Source organism: Nipponia nippon, unplaced genomic scaffold (assembly GCF_047370975.1).
Source record: "Nipponia nippon isolate SJK-2023a ecotype South Korea unplaced genomic scaffold, ASM4737097v1 scaffold_3, whole genome shotgun sequence".
Classification (NCBI taxonomy): domain Eukaryota; kingdom Metazoa; phylum Chordata; class Aves; order Pelecaniformes; family Threskiornithidae; genus Nipponia; species Nipponia nippon.
Window position 1 is genome coordinate 77,260,284 of NW_028262347.1, and position 21,955 is coordinate 77,282,238.

General features: G+C 40.2%; 1 protein-coding gene across 2 annotated transcripts in view; it reads right to left on the reverse strand.

Moving 5' to 3' along the window:
* Positions 1-4,115: 4,115 nt before the first annotated feature.
* SULT4A1 (sulfotransferase family 4A member 1) overlaps positions 4,116-21,955 on the reverse strand; it is a 30,101-nt gene continuing 12,261 nt past the window's right edge. The window contains exons 2-8 of one of the 2 annotated variants that reach the window (XR_015706744.1): positions 16,867-16,997; positions 15,359-15,439; positions 15,111-15,237; positions 12,000-12,094; positions 10,390-10,528; positions 7,438-7,567; positions 4,116-5,794 (exon numbers count right to left, since the gene is read on the reverse strand). Coding sequence is in view for 1 of the 2 variants with exons in the window: in XM_087767031.1 (XP_087623157.1) it covers positions 5,682-5,794; positions 10,390-10,528; positions 12,000-12,094; positions 15,111-15,237; positions 15,359-15,439; positions 16,867-16,997 (686 nt within the window). In the remaining variant the exon portion in view is untranslated. The remainder of the gene's footprint in view (positions 5,795-7,437; positions 7,568-10,389; positions 10,529-11,999; positions 12,095-15,110; positions 15,238-15,358; positions 15,440-16,866; positions 16,998-21,955) is intronic. The other variant, XM_087767031.1, reaches the window with a different exon arrangement.

Genomic DNA, 21,955 nt, shown 5'->3' on the forward strand with positions numbered 1-21,955 from the left:
AATAAAATACTGTCTTCCCAGTGGAGCTTGAAATCTAAACATTTTCCTTGGTTCCTGTTTTGTTCTAATTGGTTCACTCATGCTGACTTCTTAGAGCTGTCGCATATTTTATGGGTGACTCTTTTCCAAAGCCGTAAGAAAGCAGATGTAAGGCCTGCGAGGGCTGAAGTCTTAGCACACTGTTACACCAGCTGTGCGTTACTGTTATCTACGTGTGAGAATTAAATTGTCATCTTATGTTCAGTGCTGGCAAAAGCTGAGTGTATGACAGAGATGGTGACAGTGGATTTAATGTCTGGGTGGCAGTTACTTTGAATATCACTCGTACCACACATATCAGGCAAGTCGGCACATTAGTGGTTGTGATTGGAATCGGTCTGAGCAGTCAGCTGCCATTACGTTACCGTTCTTTCTGCATCTTGCATGCTGTCACACACCATGTCTTACTGCAGCACTCCCTCCTACAAAACAATATTCCTTCCAAAAGTGGGTTTTAGTTAATTCACTCCATGTGGCAGTGTGCATCTGTCTCCCCGTCTTGCTGAAGGACACAATTCCATCTTTACAGACCATCTTTCACAGGTGACACCCGGCCCGTATGTGAAACGGGCCGTTCCCAAGTAGAGACTGCATTCGGCCGATCGCAGAGCTCTTTCAGAAGATCTCTGACAAGGACTTGGGAGATCACCTCCAAGCCAGGGCAGCACCCGAGGACACGCTTGCTCCTTGCAGCTGCAGTTCACAAATCAGCCTGTTATCTGAAACACCATCTATATCGGTTTAAGTTAATATGTCAGCCTGTAAATTACAGCAGCTGAGGAGCCAGCACACATTTGCTTCTGCTGTCTTTCCTCCATGGTGGCCATTTCTGGCGGAGAGGCAGAGTGGACAGCTGGAGGTGGTAGCTTCTAAAGCTACTCTAGCGTGCATTGCCAGGGCCTGTCATCTGTGCACAGTGAGAACTCCAGCAAAAGTTGTTGCAGCTTTACAATTTTAATCATCGATGAGGTGGCAAAATCCAGAAAAATTATACTGGCGCAGCACAGCTTACCAAAGGAACCTCATTTAGCTTCCTGCATTAGCAGGGAGTACAAAGGCTTCTCCTTTCTCTGTTCGAGTGGTGTAAACAGCTTCGCTGTTTCTAAAACCAGTTTATGGCAAGGAGTCCTACGCTGCTAATAGTAATTCCCACACGTTGGGGTCCTAAAGTACAGAAAATTGCCCCACATTTTTGTAAACTTTTCTCGCATTCCTTTTTAAGACCACACAGCTCAGACGTTTTCAGAAGGACACTGGATGTTACGTGCGCCCATGTACGATTCAAGCCTGAGATCTGGGAAGAGGCGTTGTTCCAGTCTGCCTGCAGAATTTGCCATCGCTCTCTCATCTTTCAGAGGGGTGATTTATACGCAGATAGGCCGGGACAGAGTGGCATCAGCGTTGTTGACTTCCTTGCCACTCCCTGAAGACAGAACAGCAGTTTTTACTGGAGTATGACTGGGCACTTGAGGTCTAAACCTCATTATGCCAAAATCTGGGTAAGTTTTATTTTTAAATGAAGGTGTTCCTTTTTTGCAGACTCCCTTTCCATTGCCAGAATGAAGCCGATTATTGGTTGCAATTATTTCCGTTCTATCTGTGTGATATACACCATGACAGGTAGCAGGAAATGCTCATCTGCATATGTTTTATAATTCAAACACTAGAGGACACCCGTCTGCAGATCCTGCAGTAAAGAAATCAAATGGATTACGTAGTGAGCACACTGGCAGCTGAGGATGCTGTGAGATTAGATATCATCATTTCTGTACTGTGGCCTTCCCAGTGTGGTCACTGGGTTTGCGATTTTTTTGTTAATATTATTTGATTCAGCTGAATCTCTCTTTAGCCTTTTTCTTTTGACTGGAGAGGCAAATGCTGTTCCTTAATCCTTCCTCTAAACCTTTGCTGGTAGCTACTGAGTGGCGTTATTTATAGCCCAGGCAAGACTGAATGGCTTATAATAACGGTGACTCAAGCCAGTGACTCAATCTTTATAATTATTGCCAGAATTATTGGTGCCATGTTGTGTTGTGATGCTTATACAAAAGTGCTGAGAATCTTTAATGGTTACTCATTAGCTTTCTTGTCTTTCCTCTTTACTGCCCAGCTTCACTGCAATGAACACTTAAACCTTTTATATACAAAACCGTGCAAAAATTTCTTATCTAGATTAGTTCCCCCTCAGTTCCTTCACGTTAACGCTTTGGAGGGCGCTGGCTGAGGCGAGCCACTTCATGCTGCTGTCATTTGAGGCACCCCACTGACTGAAGCTGCAGGGGTGGGTAGCCAGGAGCCACAGCGCTGCTCAGCACAGCCCTGGGGCGTTCTGGGGGCCTTACGGCTAAGGCCTTTCGAGTGCTGCCTGATGTGCGCCTGCTTGATCCAGTGAGGTGGTGTATTTGCTATATCCGTGAAGGTACGTGGCCAGTGATGGCTGGTTTGAACTAACGTTGAGGGTACTCAGTGCTTTAGAGGAAATGGGATTGCTGGTTGGTGATCTGAGATACCACTGCAATGAAGCCATCCAAATCCTCCCCGTGTCTTGCAGGTTTGTATCCCTAAATGGGCTACCAGCTGCATAACCATGATACATCTCCCTAGCGTGCTAACTTAGTGGCAGTTATCTCAGCAGAAGCATCTTACCAAATTTGAATGCTGAGGGGAGGAAAAAATCATTCGCTTGGTTTTCTGGTATTTTTGTTCTTCATTTGCAGTGCATTTGTATCAACGAGGCATTCTCTCCAGAGACAATCTGGGGTACTTGCCCAGGGGGTGTCTGTGTTTGGACAGAGAGTCATGGTGACATTTGGCCAAGTCCTGAAAGTTCAAGTTGTCAAAATAGGAAGGAGCTTACTACCTATATATTTTAACAGAAGACTGAAATGCTTTCAAGGACCAGAGATCCAAAGGTAGAATTTCAGCATGGCTTATGGGGATGGATTTTGACCAGACTTTTGACTGTTGGATGAATTTCACCTAATAACACAGAAGGCAAGGGAGTCAAGGGGTAGGAAAGAACAGCCCTGGCTGAGGACAGTCTTTCTGGTCCTAGAAAGCAGATTCCTGCTACACAGCAACTTTGTTGTCTCAAACAAGGAGCACCGGCACAGCGGGAGGTGCACAGTGATTGTCACAGAGGCTATTACGCTCTGCGATAAGGAAATGTTTTTTTGGCCAAACTAGCTGTTCCCCCTCCAGCCTGGGAGCTGGCAGCCCTCTGCACAGGCTCAGTTTGGCAATGGCATGCGTATACACCTGGCTGTGAAAAATGTGGCCTTGGAACATTTTTGGCTTTGAGGGCTGGGGCGTGGTCATCTGCTGTAGCAACGGAGACAGGCTATGCCTGGGAAAGGCAGTGGGATTCTCTGGTGTCTTCAGAAATGCAAGAAGGCTTTCAGGCAGCTGGTAAGGATATTGCTCATATGTCCTCAGGATTAAGTGACTTAAGTAGATTTTTGGTGCTAATTAAATTTTCTTCTGACTCTAATCTGCAGGAACTGTGGGGAGATTTTATCTTCCTCTGTAGCAAGAAGGAATTCTACTCCTGTCTTCTTGCAGCTTGTTGTAGTTTGTGGGTTTTGGTCTCCTGTATGACAGTGACGAGTAGGACTCCTCAGCATGGAGCTGCCCGAGAACTGGAAGATAAAAGCGTGTAAAATCTTGTGTAGATTGAACAGTGGCTGTGTATCATCTGTCATAATGCAAAAACAAAGGAACACCAAATGACACTATCTGGTGGCAGTCTCTAAGCAAACAAGTCCTTTTCCATACAGTGTATATTTAGATGAAGAACTCATTGCCGTGGGATGCTGTCAATACCAGCACGAGGGGAAGAAAACCCTGTGGAGGGCTATTAAACACAACGATGCTCAGTGAGTCCTGTGCTCTCTGTTGTACTCTTGCACAGGCATTCGTTACGGACCGCTGTCAGAGACAGCTCATTGGGTCAGATGGTGGTTGAGCTGATGCCGTCTTTCTGGGGTTAGGGGCTGTGGGTATGGGAGAGGATCTCTGTCTTGCACTAAGACTACCTGGCCTGAGTAGGAGGTCTAGAAAATGAGCAAACCACAATGCATGGAACACATCTTTTATTCAATAAGCAAGCAAGCACAGAAGTATAATGTGTAGTGCTTAATATTCATACAGTACTAAAAATATAAAAATAGAAATAAAATTTCACTGAAAGCATTTTCACTCACAAATATACAAGGAAAAGTGCTGTCAAGCCACATCATGCTACACCACTTGCCAGTTGCTGAACTGACAGTTAGTTTCCCAACAGAACTGAAACACTAAAAATCTGCTAGTCCTTCCTCACAGCTTTTGGTGAGCCTGAATATTTGACTAGCAAAAATGGGCCTCCTGCAGCTGAGAACCTAGAAAGCATAGATGTCATTATCTAATGGAACAATAAAATAATTCTGGAGAGCTTTATAGTCACAGTAGCCTGCTTCAGGCCGTTTGTGTACCTGTCATAGAGAACAAAAAAACATACAGAAATAAACTTGAATCCTGATTATAATCCAGATCAGTCATGGCTAACAATTCGTGAAACTGTACTCTGCATGAATATTTGTGCAATACTCCCACCTGGTGGCATAGTTTTAAACTCTCTTCCTTCCATGCCGCCGTTTCCTCTGCCTGCTTACACTGGCATGTATATTCATCTTCCACTTAGGTCTGCTGGAGTCCAGCAGCACAAACTGTAAACAGTGCTGAGTGCCCTTAACTTCTAGTGGAACTAGAGGATATCCAGCACCTTATCTTCTCTTACTGTATCTAATGGTGAAATTCACATCTACACAGGAAAGTGATATGGGTCAGAGACTCTGATTCCTCAAGAAAGACCCTGCACCAGATGCCTTTAAGCCCCATTTTGAGGGACTGAATGAGAGCTGGGGGCTTCAGAAGCTTCTGTTTGCTGACCTTCACCATGGAGCTGAACTTCATCCACCAGGAAGACAGCTATGTGCTGTCATCCATGAAAGAACGGGTGGGTTTTGGAATTGGAGTGACAATCACAGCTATATTTCATAACAAGGCCTGTCTTGCAGAGTATGCCACTGCACAGAACCTACTCAAATTATACAGATAAGGGTGTGCAGAACCTAATGTGAACCCCACTTTGATCAGTTACTATTTTGGAATGGGATTTATTTATACTTGATATACCTGCTATAAAAATAAATGTGACGATTAACCCCTGAGATCATTCTAGCATACAAGTTTTGGCCTGTTGTTTCCCTCTGAAATAATTTTTTATTTGGTTTACGGCCGTTTATTTAGGTTCTAGTGAAAAGCTTTTATAAAACACATTAAATAATCAATGTGGGGCTGAAAAAGTGTACATTCTAGTTGCATATATGATACATACCTTATACGTATATAATACATTCCATAACAGCTGAATATTCTAGTATTGTCTAGGAAGTTCTTGCATGTGGACAAAGGATTAAAATACTAGAAGATAAACAGCTGTTTAGGATCAAAGATAATTGTATCTGATATGGTTTACTTAGATTGTTTTTCTTTCTTTAAATCTTGTTACACATAATAGCTACAGTAGTTTGTCCAGCAGGTAATAAATGAATGCATAAAGCACTTCTAGCTATATTTGGATATCATATGCATGCACTTTTTTATAAATAAAAATCAAATGTGAGGTCACATTTTCCCATCTTCTGTTTATAAACTAAATCAAATTTCTCATTCATTGAAACAGTGAAGATGTCTTTCCATAGCCCAACTCGTCCTGAAACATAGAGAAGGAACACAAGTCAGAGCGGACATAACAGGACACCAAATATCTACAGTCTAATTGTGCAGGGCACCAAGTATCATCTGTGAGATGCTAATCAGTCTCAGCTTTCACTGAAAGCTCGAGACCTAAGGCTGTCCATTGTCTTACCCAATTCCCCTGCTACAACCCCTGCAAAGCCTTAAAGTAAGTACCATACACCTTGTCATCTGCACCAGGCGAGTATTGTACAGGAAGAATTCAGATTTTTGTGAGATTTTGCTCTAGCCTTAATCAGAAAAGAATACAGATTTTGGTTTGGGTATTCAATTAAAAGTGCATTTCTGGTTTCAGTGCAAACTATGGCTGTTTAATAATTCCAACAGCTAACAACAATACATTTCAAAATTACTGTGCCTTCAGCATACACTGGTTAGAGAACTATCCAAAAGGTACATGGAATGCAGAGTATTAAACTGATTATTGAATTCTGAGTATTGAGATGTAGTATTATCATTACTAATTTCTATTATTTTATGTTTAAAGATAAGTTCAACAGATGAATTTACATTTCTCAATATGGAGAGAATTATTTGTTAAATATGAGTGCCTAGATTATATCAACAGAAGAGATCAAGTGCCATGCACCCAGTTTGTGCCATTTAAATTTTAATTTTGTACACGAGGAATAGGAAACTTTTGGTGGATGCAATATGGACACTGAACACTTTTTCCTTGTACGGAGTATTCTACTTTACTGAACCCAACCAGTAACATAACCTGATGACGCTGCTGAACCCACCAAAGGCTGCAGCCCCCTTAACCACTGTTTCACTACAGTCCAAAATTTATTTAACTCAAAGTCAGCTGGGTTACTTGTTGGTGAATAAGTCCCATGCAGTAACAAGACTGAGAGGCCCAATTCTCTTCTCATTCATATTGGATATAAATAAAGACAAAATCCAGGTTTGTTCAACTGAAATAAATGAAAGGAGAATTGGGACTCTGCTACCAGAGAGTTTAACCATAACAGCAAGAACAAAACTACATGCAGGGAGCTTAATTATGCATTTAATGCATAAGAAGAATACCCATTTAATTTAATTACCATTGCTTTTATGCAGCAACTCTGTAACTGAGTCCAAAGACAAAACTGTCTGAAACACATACAAATTACATATTAACAGGATGGTGTAGTATGTCTGGCAAGGGCTGTTTTATGAAATCAGGATTTTCCTGCAACTCCTGAAGCTATGATAGGGTTCTGGTTTGTTTTCAGGATCCAAAGATCAAAAGAACCTGAAACTGACTGAAAATGCATCATTTACTGTTTTCACCAAATTTCTCCTGTATCAAAAAAACCCATTAAAAAACCGCTTGTAATCACAAACATCTGATACTGATTTCAATTTTGCTCTGGCAACTATAATTGCATAAAGTACAGCATGAAACATAAAAGCCTGTATTTCTCTTTCAAAATTATAATAAAATATTTTCTTCCTCTGCTTGGGAAAGATAAGCCTTTTATTTCTGTATCTCCCTAACAATATGTATTGACAAATGACAAGTTTTATAAAGGACATACACGGTGGATTATTTGTAACATTGGTTGTTTTTTTTTACCATATAAATTGATAGCTTGTCAAAAAGTCACCCACCTGGTTTATGATTTGAATCATGCAACTGTGTAAATTATGATGTGATAAGAGTCAAATATAAGTAACATATCTAATCATTGTTCTGCTTTCACAGCAGCTCAGGGTTATCTTCAGAGTAAAGATCAATGTGCTAAAAGAAAAAAAAATGAAGAACTAAAATAAAGCAAAATAATAAAGTAAATGTAACTAATGACAAATTAAAAATATTTGAAACAAATTACAATAAGCTGTCATGTTACTGCCACCATTCTTTGTCACAGAAACGAACAGAGAAGGAACAAAGCACTGTTAATGAAGCTGCATTCTGAAGTAACAAAATATTGTAAAAGCCAGAGACAGAGAACAGAAGAAATTCAAAATAAGGATATTTTTAATAAAAAGCACACAGTGAACAAATGACAAAATATTACATTAACTGCTGTAGCTCCCTTCCTTCTCTATTACAAAATGGAGGCTTCTTTTTGAAAGATTTGTAGACGGTATAAACAAGAGGCTCTGACCCTTGACTGGGGGTTTGCAGGCTCTACTACAGCACAATGAACACTAACACCACATACAGAGCGGTGCATGCAGCAAAAGTGGGCATCACCCTGTTTGTCTGGATGGAAATGCATTGGCCAGCAGAGACAGTATTTGACCTTTCCGCCTGTGGAAGGTCTCACCAGCAGCTCTGTTCTCCTTTCTCTTGTATTACAACCCCACCTTTCTTTCGCAACTGCCTTTCTGGCTTTCAGTGGACAAGGAGTGGGGATTTGGGCTGTGCATAGCATGTGGTAGTGCTGCTGCGCCACGGATCTCCAGATTGTGGAGGTGAGGAACAAACCTCGGGTTTTCTGTTACTTCATGCAAGTCAACAGAGGAGAACGCAGCTCTGTTGTTTGTAAAGTCTTGCACTGACACAGAACACTTTAATCAAGGCCCTCAGGATGTCTTGCCAGACTCAGCATTTTGTGATCTTGTCTTCATAGCCGAGAAGTGGGTTGGTAATCAGTTCGGCAACGTGCTGTAAAATCCTACTGCAAATGAGATGGTCTGCTGTTTTCACACAAGCTACAAGTTGTATTACATGCTGAATTTTCAGTTTGAAGTAGTAAGGGGAGGGTAGGATGGGAGTTGAAAGCAGGAAAACTAAGCAGGAAAGCACACCATTCAGTGGAGACTCTACCAGAAACTATTGGGAATATATTAGGTCTTTCAGTGAAGCTGCAAACTCCTTTGTCTTCACTGGAATTTCACCTCAAGCCAGCAAACTTGAGATATTTATTTCAAGAAGTCGTCATTTACCAGAACATAAGTGAACTGGGGCAAAATGAGGTGCCATATCACAGTTATGGCAGAGAACTGCCCATAGGAATCTGGTTTCCAGGCCCTACTGTAATAACTGGAGCTTATAGCCCCTACATAACATACTAAGAGCTTTTCCATACCAGGTGCACAAAGTCACAGATAAAAGCAAGGAGGTGTGAGCAATGGCTTTTTTCCAAGTATGACATTGTGAAATGTTTGTGCCAACATACAAACAGGACAAGTTATCCTGGGTCAGTTACTCTGACGATAGTCTGAGCTGAGTAATGGAACACCGGCATAAGGCTCTGCCAAGAAAGACGCACAGGTAGTATAGAATACCAGTGAACCTGCTTTCATGGGAAAGCAAACTTGCTCTCAAACAAACGTGACTGAGTGTTGGTAAGGTTGAAGTTTGCCTGATTAAAGGTGAATGCAAAGATGCAATAGACTTTTGTGAGGCATGTGATTTTAGTGTTTTTTTAATAGAACTATATAATAACAAAATGCATGATAATGAATAAAAAACTGGCTACCTCAAAATTAGTAATCAAGAAGGACTGACGATATCAGTATTTTTATCAGAGATTTGAAAATAATTATAAAAATTACAGCTGATAAAATCTGCACATAACAAGAAGGTTGGCTTGAGAGAGGTAGTATGGAAAGGGCTCCTACACAGAAACCTAAGAACAAAGTATTCAGGTCACGCTCCCTGAGTAAGGGACAAGAACCTGCAAATTAGTTCCTCTGAAAAGACTTTGTGGTCATGATAAACGACACATGCTTGATGTATGATGGTGTAGCAAAAAGTGCTAGTGTGGCCATGGATGGACAAACAAGGGAGATGGGGAGAGAAGGTTCTAGTGAAAACTCGATTAAATCAGTGGATAAAGTGATTTTATGTCTGGATAAGGCATTTGTGAAGCTGACATAGGAATTCTCCATCTTCATCTTATGCCCTCATTTTTTAAAAGAACTGTTAAGTGCTGTAAAGCAGAAAATAATTTGAGGGAGACTTACTGAGGTCACTCTTTTATGCTTATCAGAAGGAAGACTGAGAAAGGACTTGATTTCTTGACATTATCAAAGGACAGATGTATCAGCAGTTTAAAGGGCACTTCAGGTTCCTAGAGAAAGACCTCACCAGAATAAACATCTAGAAGCTAAACATATTTTAAACAGCTGAGGTAGACAATGAAAAGAAAAAGCTTATAAGGAAAACTACAGCTCCTTGTCATGTGATGCCTTCAAATTAGAATTATCTGCTATTCTAGAAAATCTGATATACTTAAACACAAGGGCTTAGGCCAGGATAAACTGTATGAAATTGTGCGGGCTTTGACATGCCAAAGGTCAAAGCAGTGCAGTCTTCTCAGCATGAATACCTCAATCCGTTGAAGTAAGCCAAAGACTCTCTAACAGAGTGCTTTGCATGGTGTTGAATATACACTGTTGATCTTGGATGTTTCCATCCTTTTTAGTCACGTCTACCTAACTTTATTTAAGAACAAATAAAACCCCAAAACTGCACCAACAGTCAGTTTCCTCCCATCCTTTACATAGCAATATTCTGCCAACATCTTAACGCATCCTGGAGGTTACTAAGTTGCCAGTTGCTTCTTGCAACTTCCACAATAAAAGTTTTACTGTGGGTTTTAAACATACCCCTGCCAACGGGAAGTGCTTCTGCATTACAGCACTGATCAATGAGTTGATGGCAGTGTTCCACCATGGATTCCAACTGTGCTTTGTCATAAGAAACTCCTAAGAACCTCACCAGTTGCTCAACCATTGTTGCTAGGTCCTGTAAGAGAGTATTTAAAAATAGTTTATTTCACAATATTTTAAATGACCTTTTTTTCCTGAGTTGAAATATTTCAAAATAAGTTATATCCTGATGAGTGTGAAAAATACAAATGCAGAAGTTGTAGAAACACCACTGTCTTATAATTTTGCCACCTTCCAATTCGCTGAAAATAAACACATTCCAAGTAATTAGGGTAAGACAGGTCAGCAGAGAACATGGTCACGTAAGCTCACTTCTTCTAATATTAGAACAGGGAACTGCAAAGCGAGTGTGATGCTTCCCACTTGAGGCAACACCACACCCTTAACTGATCACTTTGGAATACGGGTGTATTTTGGAGGAATTAAAAGTTACTTTGATTTTGATCTTGGTAAAATAAATGACTACAAATGTTAGAACAGCCCTTCCTTCATTGTTAGCTTCTGGGACTGCATTCCTGTAGATGGAAAGGATCCAGTGAGGTGGCCTCTGAGAATAAGCAGCCATTCATTTATATATCCAAAACTCCAGGGTTCCGCCGTATGAGTAAGACTTCTGGAGTTGCAAGGACAAAACAGCAATGTTTATCAGGAAGCAGAAAGATACTGTGAGGCCACCAGCTTTCGGCAGCATCCATCAGTGAGCACAGCTAGGAATATACCATTATTTAAAACCATGGGTTTGAAATAATTTCTACTAAACTTTTTTAAATTATTCTGGTTGTATTACATCTTCTTTTAGCATCCCACTCCATCACAATGCTCAGTAAAGCTGAAATTATAAATTTATTCAGCTTTATTGAGTTCTGCCCCGATTCTGCCTTTTTCTAGGTTTAGAGATAGGAGCTGGGTTTTTCCTATGCTTGCATTAATTTTCCAGTCAAATAAACATTTTGACATATTTTCATTAATTCTCAAAAATACATTATTGCAATAGGAAATGGAAACCAATGTTCTATGTAGTATTTCCACTAAATTTCTGATTAAAAATAAAGTGGATTTATTAGCCAGCATACTGTAAGGACCCAATAATTATGTTCCCCTTATGCTACACGATCATCCCTAATTGTTTTCAACATTGTTTCACATAAGACAGTAAGAACAACCAAATAATCAGAGTAAGTGCCAAATATATAGGACAAAACCCTGATGATATACTTTTTTTCTCATTGATACAGCACACACAGCAAGACATTTCTTTTAAATGAATGCCCAGGGCTGAGTGTAGCAAGCACTGAACAGTTACTCATCTTTACCTTCTCTGTGAGTAGTTTAGTGCCTATGAATGCAGGCAGATTCCTAAGTAAATTACTAGGTTTATGAAAGTGCTGAAAGTTGATAGAAGCTATTGAATGCCAGTGCTTTAAAAATGGCATCAGACATTAGGAAGCCCAAATACGGACATAAGAAGCAAATTTTGTACTTTATGTATTTTAAACACTACAATGCTAAATGTTATTAAAATACCTTTTTGCTACATCTAAACCTACCTTATGCATATCTTCATACTTGAGAAAAAGTACATTGGCATCCATGTGATGTTCCCAGAACTCTTGCACATGTTCAAACCACGAACCATATCCTACTACAAAGACATTATGATTGGCATGAGGAAAATGAACAGTTTTGTTATTAAGCCCTTTTGAAAAAGGACAAAAAAAGGAGAAAAAAATTCACTGGAGTCATTCATAGCCCCAGGAGAACAAGTGTCTGGTTTTGACCCACTGCCATGCATAGCAAGGAACGTAATTAAAAAAGAGTTTTTCCTATCAGTTTGGAATATTCAAAAGAACCAACTTACCATAAAGATAAAATGTTCAACTGAAAATGCCACCATATTTCATGATGGACCTCTTGGAGCTCAGTATTAATAACACCTGACTCTTGAACGGAAGTTGAGCCAAAATAAAAATAACACAGACAGCTTTGCAGAAGGCAAATTTCCAGTGGCTCCAACCTGTGTGAATTCCTGCAGTTAACATATCACACTGCAGCTTCCTCCACTGAGAAGCTAGATACAGCATCTGTGGAAAGTTCCATAGAGCATCCTCTGTTACAGACCAAAAATTGCTAACAACCATTGTCCTTTCTTAATTAAAGGAGGATTGAGGAAACAGACCTATAAAAATGCTTCATGGTCATTCCCCAAAACGTAGAATGTACTGACAGAATATTCTATTTACCATTACATCTTTTGTGTCCCCCCCCCCGCTAAAATCTAAGACCTATTCTCTTCTATTGTTATTTTCTGAACACTTCCACACAACTTCTGTAGATATACCAGAACAGTTTCCGTTATACTTTTATCAGTTATCTCAATTATGCAATAAATCCAGACTACAACCAGATGCCCATGAGGTGTTGAGTGCCCTGAAAAGCTTACCATGATGTGATGGGGTACTTCCCATATATCACAAGTTGTGAGCAGGCCCACCGTGCAGGGTTGCCAGTGATGAACAGCTTCTGCCTCCTACCTCCTGCATGCCACCAGCAGCTTGTCTTCAGTTCCCCGTATCTGCTGTGTGGGGTTTAGGACTTGAAGAGAAGCCGAGGTGCTACAATGGGAGAGCCTGTGCTCCCAACACTGCTGAGGCAGTGGTTACTGGAAGTCTTAACTCGCCCCCCAAAACTTTCCTCCTTTGCTTTTCACTTCTCTGATAATGTCCGCATTTGCACTGATTTCAGTCAATTTATGTGTGTCTAGCAGAGGTTCAGACACTGGTATTAATTAGAGAATGTCTTTTGCTGCCAATATTACCAGAAAGACAACCCAAAGGGAAATGCGTTCTGCATATTTCTTTGTTACCAGTAATAAGTTCCCCCAAAGTACTTCAGATAATCAAGGCAGGAGTTAAGCAAATATGGTGAGCAGTTTTTCACTTTCTTTCCTAATGTTTTTTTGGTCAACTTTATCTTTTCACTAAAGCAGCTACAGAAAAATGCAAAACTTTTTAGTTTTGTATTTTGAAGGCACATTTTTCCTTTGAAAAAGAATTGTTTAATTTTGGTAACTGGAATATTTTCAATGGACAAAGAGGTCAGTTTCACAGGAAAATTATTTTAACCGGCTGACTCATTTTCAATTTTCATAAAGGTATTGGAAAAATTCCATTTTTGTTATTGCCATTCCATACACCCCTAATAAAATTCACGCGTGAAACTAACACATCAGTCAGGCAAAAAGTGTTCCTAGCTTCTCTTAATGGTACAGGGCAAGAATCCATTAAGATTATGTTAGAGTTTACCTATGTTCTGACATGCTGTGATACTTTATTGACTCTGGAAGGTTGTGATAAATCAGGTAGCTGGTGCAAGATGAAGATATAAATAACTCTTGGGATACTTATATGAAAAAGAATACAGAACCTTCCTCCTATCTTAGAAGGCCTTCTAATGTGTCTTTCATACGTCTCCAGTCTAGAAGTTCCTGATCATGGGCTACAGACAAACATCCCATTCGCAGAGGATGCAAAAGAAAAAGCTGAAGGTGGGCTTGGAATGGAAGGTGAGCATTTACCCTCCCTGCACAAACTTGCAGGAGAAAGTAGCAAAGGTTTTTAAGGCCTGTTAAATAACTTCCACTGGCAGGCTTTTACTTTTTTCTTCCCTTTAGTATTATACAGCTCCTTTAGTATCAACTCCTCCAAATTCCAGGTTGAAGGAAAGTTTGCTGCACTGGATCTAGAGCAGGTTCTGCTCTCAGAGCACAAGGTACCTGCTGAATTCTTAGTGTCACATTACGGTATCATAGAGAAGATTTTGTAGAGAAGTAGAAGGCAGTAAAAAAATTTTCTCTTCCTAGCTAGAAAGTGTGACAATCTATTGGCAAACAGCCCAGTGGCAGCCAGTTACGTGAGAACACAGGGCTTGTCCTCCCTGTAAGTTTACTGAGCTAGCGCAATGGAGCGACTTAAGACAGTGCAGACTGAGTAGGAACAAAGTGGGTGGGTGTGTCATGAAACAGCTCTCGCTCAAAGGAGTTACTGGGTGAGCAGCTGATGAGTTGCCATAAAGTAGATTATTATAGAGGTGTATTTTTCAGACAGTAGCAGCCTGCAACTGCTTTCTTACAAGGGCTCACTTCAACTTACTGATGTACTCCAGATCAAACTCATGCAAACTAGAGATTTTTTTGTGTTAACTGGTATCTTGCAAGAGACAAACTTGAGGTTTTGGATGAAATAAAAGTATTAAAGGAATTACCAGGTTAAAAAAAAAAACTTGAAGAACAGAAAGGCTCCTGAGAAGTAGCTAACAGTGAGGTACAACTGAAATCAAATGATGCTGGGAGTATTCACCACTTTTCACAAGGTACCTGGTACCTTGCGAACTGAATTTTAGAAGAGTAGACCAGAGTTTTGGCTGAGCTAAGTGGAACACTGCCGAGACCATGGGGTCAAATATTGTGAGGCAATTATGTACAAAGCATGGCCATAGTTTGCATGGACAAATATAAGTCCACGCAGCACTATCTGTAGCAACGTCCTTGCTGTATATGCAAAACAAATGCACCTTTATCCAGTTCATTTCTGTACTTGCAGAAGGAATGCAGAGATGAAAATAAATGTGTAACAGCGTGTGCAGAGAGAACAGCTCCTTACACTTGTCATTCATAAACCTTCTGCAGAACTCCTGAAACGTTCCTCTGTAGCTCATGGTCCTTAGGGAGCGGTGAAACTGGTAATAAGACACCACCAGGTCTTTGGGGTTGCGAGCCATGTATATTACCTATGATGAGGGTGAAAAAAAAATCATCTTACTGAAAGCTTTTTCTCCACTCCATTTTCCAAAGCACTTAAACAACTGTTGCCAATATAGTTAAGCAAACATGATTTTATTTCATTTTTACCTTTGAATTGCCATTATGGAGGTCTGAAGGCAAAAACCGATATGGTAAGTGGCTTTTTATGAGGCGAGGAGATGTCAGTTCCTAAAATAAAGCAGACAAACATTTCTTATAGTGCATTAGTTTTTGGCACATCCTGAGCTGTACTGAACTGTCGTACTTGAAGCCCTTTACTATGCTGATTCACATTCACAAATTCACTTCCTAAATTAATAGGGGTCTGGGTCTAGAAATTAGGTCAGGGAGTTACATCTGTTTTTTAAATATCAAAAGGCTGGATAATGTATTGGGGTTTTTTTTCCCCTTTTGTTTTCAAAGTACTTCCATTTGTAGGACCTTCTCAGAAAAAGAGTGTAATAGTTGACGATTCTTAGTATCAAACTAACTTTGTTTCTAGTGATGCTTCCACTAAAATTCCTTGAAAAATATTAGAAGCTCTGAAAACCCTACTCCTAACTTCTTCACTTCAAAATTTTACTCTTGCAATTTATTTTATCCTCCAAATTAGGTCCAAACAATCCAAAGGTTTATCTGTGTGTGTGAACATCTTTCAAACAGAGTATTTTTCTATAATTTGAGACAAAATTGTCTTATGACACATATCATCTTCCAGTAGTTAAGAACTGCATAAATCCACATTGGATCAAGTTGCTAGCACACAGTATAGGTAAAAATGTGTAATCTCAAACTAAACCTCTCACTATTGCCACCGCTTATTTGAATCAAGGTAGCACTGAGGTCTCATTGGACTAGGCGTCACACAGATGAAAAAGAAAAGCAACCCCTGACCCCTAAATACACTCAGCCTCAAGTAAGCTGATGCTGCAGTTGTCATTGACCAGAAGCAGCTTAAATCTATCCATGCCAGCTTTAGCTAGCGCAATTCAACAAACACTGTAGCTGTTACAGGATGGACCCCAGTATTTCGCCTAGTCATTCCAAGATATGCCTACATCAGAAGCAGTTACAGCAATGACACGATCACACTTATATGCCATGCCACTAGTCTCTGAGAGATTCTCCACAGTGTGGAAGTCACTTCATGCAGAATATTCCAAACTCCTCAAACTACACCTACAGCATCTGTAGGTCCACAGATCCTGGGTCTCTAAGGATTTAGACGTGTAAATTCAGAGCAGTGGGTCTACAGATCCATAGATCTCTGTATTTGTAGTTCCTCTTCCGCAAATTCAGGGAAGGGATCAAAGCAAATTTTCCTCATTTGGGCAGCTTCTGTTTACATAAGCAAGGGAGGTCTGGAACTTTTATTCAGAAAACCCACTGCCAAGATATTTAGGACATGCAGAAACATCTAAAGCATTAAATAGAGTACAATAAAGCTTAATAAAAGCAATTTTAAAATAACCCAATAATACTCTGAATCATACCAACAAACTGAGCAAGTCCAGTGATAAAAAGGACAAGGACACAGGATGAAATGAAGTGATAAATATGGAACCGAGGAAAAAGATATCCAAATGCTGAAAGACTTTCTTTGCAATAAATTGTACCTTGATGATGTCCAGACCAGGCTGAGGGTACTCTAGGACTGGAAGTTGTTCATCTATATTCATTAGTCCAATCTCATCTGGATCAGCTCCCTGACTCACTAGATATACCACCTCCTGTAGCAAGCCTGTGCCTGCATAAACCAAACAATGAAAGAGAACAGATTGTATTACAGTTCTTATCTAAACAGAAGCATATGAAGGGCGACCTAGACGTAGAAATAATGATAACTTTTGTCCTTAACAGTCTGCTGTGAACAAGTCTGTAACTACTGTTTTAATATAGTATGTCTGCTCCCTTAGTTTTATTCTAAACACATGAAGATCTCCTTTCATGTAAAAGACCTCCGATTTTTCTTCAGTAATAATTTAAATACATTTCTGTCTCCCAATCATTTTACCTGTGAATTGGAAAGAATTTCAAAAAAGTTTTTCCACTGTGAATGTTAGCTAGGCAAATACTACTATTTCCATTTTAGAAACAAAAAAAATGAGGCAGACAGAGATCATCCAAGTTCACAAAATGCATTAGTGGCCATACTGGGAGACTGCCAGTGTCCTCTATTCTAAATTGTAGGCAATTCTACTGTTACGCAATGATTTGAGAGTCTATTTATACCTCCACGTTATGGACTGGATAAACCACTGAATGCATCAACGCATAGTGAGTTAGTCATATGCTTTAGAGGCCCCAGTTACATTTATCTCTCCAGTCCGAGGACATTTACAAAACAACCATTAGCTATTATAGCCTTAATGACTGTGCTTTGGAAAATTAATAGGTATTCCAAATTGAAGTTTGAACAGGGAAACATTTCAAACGACTTTACCTTCAGGCAGGTAAGAAACCCTCAGAACAGGCAAAGGTTCAGAGATATTTGACAGAGGCTTATGAAGAGAAAGGCACAGGCTTTTGGTGAGATGGAGGAACAGAATGAGGAGAGATCAAAGTGAGCTAGCAGGGAAGGGACCCCACACTTTAGACGACAAGTCACACAGGTGTGGGACATCCTGGATACTGTGATAGATTGAACAAATACTTAAGAGTTGTTAGTGGCAAGAAAAATGAGACCGGGATTTATTCTCTCTCTCGTGTTGCCTAAGGAACAAGTAATTGTTCCACAACTCTTTACAAAGCCCAAGCCCGCCTCAGCATCCCACGTCCTTAGAAAGATGAGCTGCAAACTCCAAGATCACGCCTTTCATTCCTGTTTTAACTTGAAAATAACTTGTAAGTTGCAAGTAACTTATAACAGTCACCAGTTAATTCATGTTAACTAGCATGACTGTACACACTAACAGACGCATTTTGTATAATTTCTGTATGTTGTTCCAACACTAAAAAACCCCAATGTATCATTATTCAGATTTTTTTTTTTTTAATCTGAGCTAGGAAGAGTTAAAAAAAGCTGATGTACTTTAGAGGCTGGTTAGCGTGAACACAGTCTGGATACAATGTGAAAGAACACACATCTCCAAGAATGGCTTTGGAGAGTAAGTACTTTAAGATTCCTCCGTTCCCTGACTGATTGGTGGGTAAATTACAATGACTTGGAAAAAAAGAAATTTTTACATTATCATCACCCACAGAGACAGCTGTCACAGACTTAATACACATCTGCCCTTAAGGCTGTTCAGTCTCTATTTTTAAGGCCAAGCATATATTTTATACATTAAAATTAAGTATCAGTCCTTGTGACTCTGAACGAGCACAACCCTTGTTTCTCATTAAATATTTATCCTGACAGGAGACACCCTGGTTCTCCATAATTTATTTCTGTATTTCCAACTCCGCCTGCAATGAAAAATGCTATTACAGCAACCTTGTTCCATAAAAGGAAAAGGAATCACTGCATGGGGATACACAACACCACCAGGACTTCCTAATTTTTCATTACTCAGCTGCTCTCTAGGCAAAAAGCGTCCATCTCCATTGAGCCTCTGAATACAGAAGGGCCGCAGAGTTGAGGCAGAACTATGCTGAAACTTCAGGAGAGCAGTATGTTCCCTACCAGCTCTCCACAAAGTCCACCAGAAAAGTAGGAGGCGAGGGCCAGGGAGCACAGCCCCCATGGCCTTACCTAGTTCTGCTCAGACCAACGGCCATGCGCTAGACTTGGCTTGACTGCTAGCAGATCCACGGAGCACTGCAGAGATAGGAAATGACATATTAATGTAGGAGGCATGGGGAAGAAGGGTTCTGATCCAGAAGGAAGTGGACCTTTGGAAGCTCAGAAGTCTTCACCTAAGTGTGCCTCCATCAAAAACAGGGATTCATTGAAAGAGTAATGCTGGGCACATGGCAGGTACTCAAGGCAGAAAATTAAAAACCTCCATCAAGTACAGGTTCTTTAAAACAGTGCTTTAAATCTGTGAACCTCAGTGCTAATTATTAGCATGCACATACACAAATTACTGTAGTTATGTATGTAGTGCTGCACATATTCCAGCATCCTATTCCAATTCACATAGCAAACAGTATTTCTGCAGTATCTCTTCTACAAAGGGGAGGATTGCTGGCTGACAGTTGAGATGTCTGGCTTCTTGCCATCCAGCAGGTTAGAATTTCTCCTCCCTACACCTGCAGTAGGACCACTGATACTGAATTCTCCCACCCATGATCTCTGTGCTAGTTTCCACTTTTGTCACCCATTATATTAGCGTGATTTCCTTCCACGTTAGCACTCAAGTTACTCTGCTTAGGATTTCCAGGGTCTTAATGTAAATGAAAACTAGAGATTTAACTTTTGAAGGAACTGTGATTTTTTAATTTGTCACCCTTAATCAATTATTATTTATGCCACACACACACATTCCCAAGAGCCCCATATAAAAAATTATCATCGACCTGATCTCCTGTTATTAAAAAAAAAAAAAAAAAAATCTAAACCACCACCTGCTTATTTGTTTAAAAAGAAAAAAAAGAGCTAAAAGCCTTTATATATATAATTAGGTATATATAACCTCCTCACATCTCTATTAGGATTAAAACCAACTCAAATGAAATTACAGATATCAACAGAGTTGAAAGTTCTTTTGGTTTAGAAATGATGGCTTAACCTAGCAACAGACAAATAGCAGCCCAAATTCCAGACCTAGCTGCTAGGGCAAGATTTTCTGGCCTCTGGGAACACCAGCTGTCTGGAAAGCCAAACAAACTGGGGTACTGTACCTATGCATGTGATGAGAGGCCCAGGCCTAGACTGAGGCTAGCAGAATTTATTAAATTTGCCACTGTGGGAAGTGAATGTGAGTCTTCTGCCATAGCCTCTGATTCCCCATCTGCATATAAAGCATACAGAAATCGGGCATTGGAACCAACCAACTTAAACTGATGTCTGTGGAGATGTGCAAGAACCATCATTTTATGGGTGAAAGCTAAATTGCTGAAACTGAGATTTTCAAAGGAGATTATGGGAATAACCTCTGATAATCCCAGTCTACCACAAAACTTGGCCAGATCTAAATGCCACAGAAACTTTCTTAGTAAAAGGGACAATGATGATACTTGTTCAAGAGAAGAAAAAGATGAAGGAAACTAAAGAAAAAAAAAAAAAGGTGCAGAATTTAACCTTTATACTCCCTAGATCTCTGGCCTGGCTGCCAACAATGATTTATTGTCACTTGAGGGTTCCTCACTTTTTAAGTAAAATTAAAGGATTAGGTGACTAAGTGGAAAAGCTGGCATGTATGCATATGAAGCCAAGGTTTTTCTTGGAGACAATCAGTGGATCTTGTGTATCTCCAGTATTTTCCATCATTTTCTCCTTGCGTTGCTGAATGCATGCACATGTATGTGCACTCCACACTTGGGATGGTACAGAAAGAGTACACAAACAAGATCAATCTGTCAGCCTTTGGGCATGAGGCACCAGATACAACATTCTTAAGTACCCAGCAATTCTACCCTTCCTTCTTCCAGCTGCAGCAGATCCACATTTTATCCTGGAGGAAGACTGCTGGCCCTGCTGCCTCCAAGGTCATATTGCCAAAACAGATACAGAATTCATTTGTGTTTATCCAATTCCAACTAAAATGGAGCCAGTCAGATTCTGAGGAACTTCAGTGCATTGTACCCGAGAAATGCTCTTCCCTGACATGCTGTGTTAGTCCATACAACGCCTCAGGAGAAAACAGAGTGTTCCAGTTTATCACACAATACCTGGAAAGAGATGGGATGGGAAACAGCATTGATAAGCTACTGCCAGAATTTGCAGTTTTTTAGGAGAGCCTTTTAAATTATCCGTGAACCTGCATTTCTACTCTGCATAAGAACATGTACAAAAGCAACCCAAGTCACAGCAGTTTGAAAGTGTGCTAGTTGGGCTGCACTGTCCTTTTCCGTGATGCCTAACAATGCACGGAAATCAGGACTCATTAAGAATCCTATCGCCCCTACAGCAGCCTCTATGATGAATGTGAACTCTTCATTTGTACCCTTTTTCATGGCCAATGCCTCAGCAACAATAGCAAAGTCAGTTCACGGCTATACTGCCTCTGCTTAGCAGTAAGTGCTGCATCAGCAACCAGACCGCACAGCAAGATAGCCAAAACTTTGAAACACCACAGCTACTCCTTTCTGTTTCTATGCATTAGATGCCTTTTGACATCAAATTTATTCTCTGTAGGAGGGAGAAATATTCTTTACTGCAGCTGTTCTCTGGCTGCTCTCACTACTTTCTGGCCACTGGCACACTCCCATGCAGCTACTGAACCGCACAGATTTGTTCAAAGTGAAGTGGCAGATATAAAACCAGAAAATTTCCTGCGAAATTTTGCTTCCCTGCATGGTTTCTAATGTAGTTTATTTCAACTTTCTCCCCTCTGTATCAGCTAACATGGGAAAAACCTGCAGCTTGAGGAGGCAAAGGTCTTTAGTATACCCCTTTTATTCACCCCTTGTTTGGAAACCACATGGAAAAATAAAATGAAGAAATACTCATGTTACTATTAACAGTTTTCTAGCACTCCCAATTAGTTGTACTTTGGTCTACAAATGCTTGATCAAGTTTCAGCTAATACAATGCAATGGACCCATTATGACTCATAATTTTTTTATAGCATTGGTAGATTTAAGTGCTCATTAAAAATG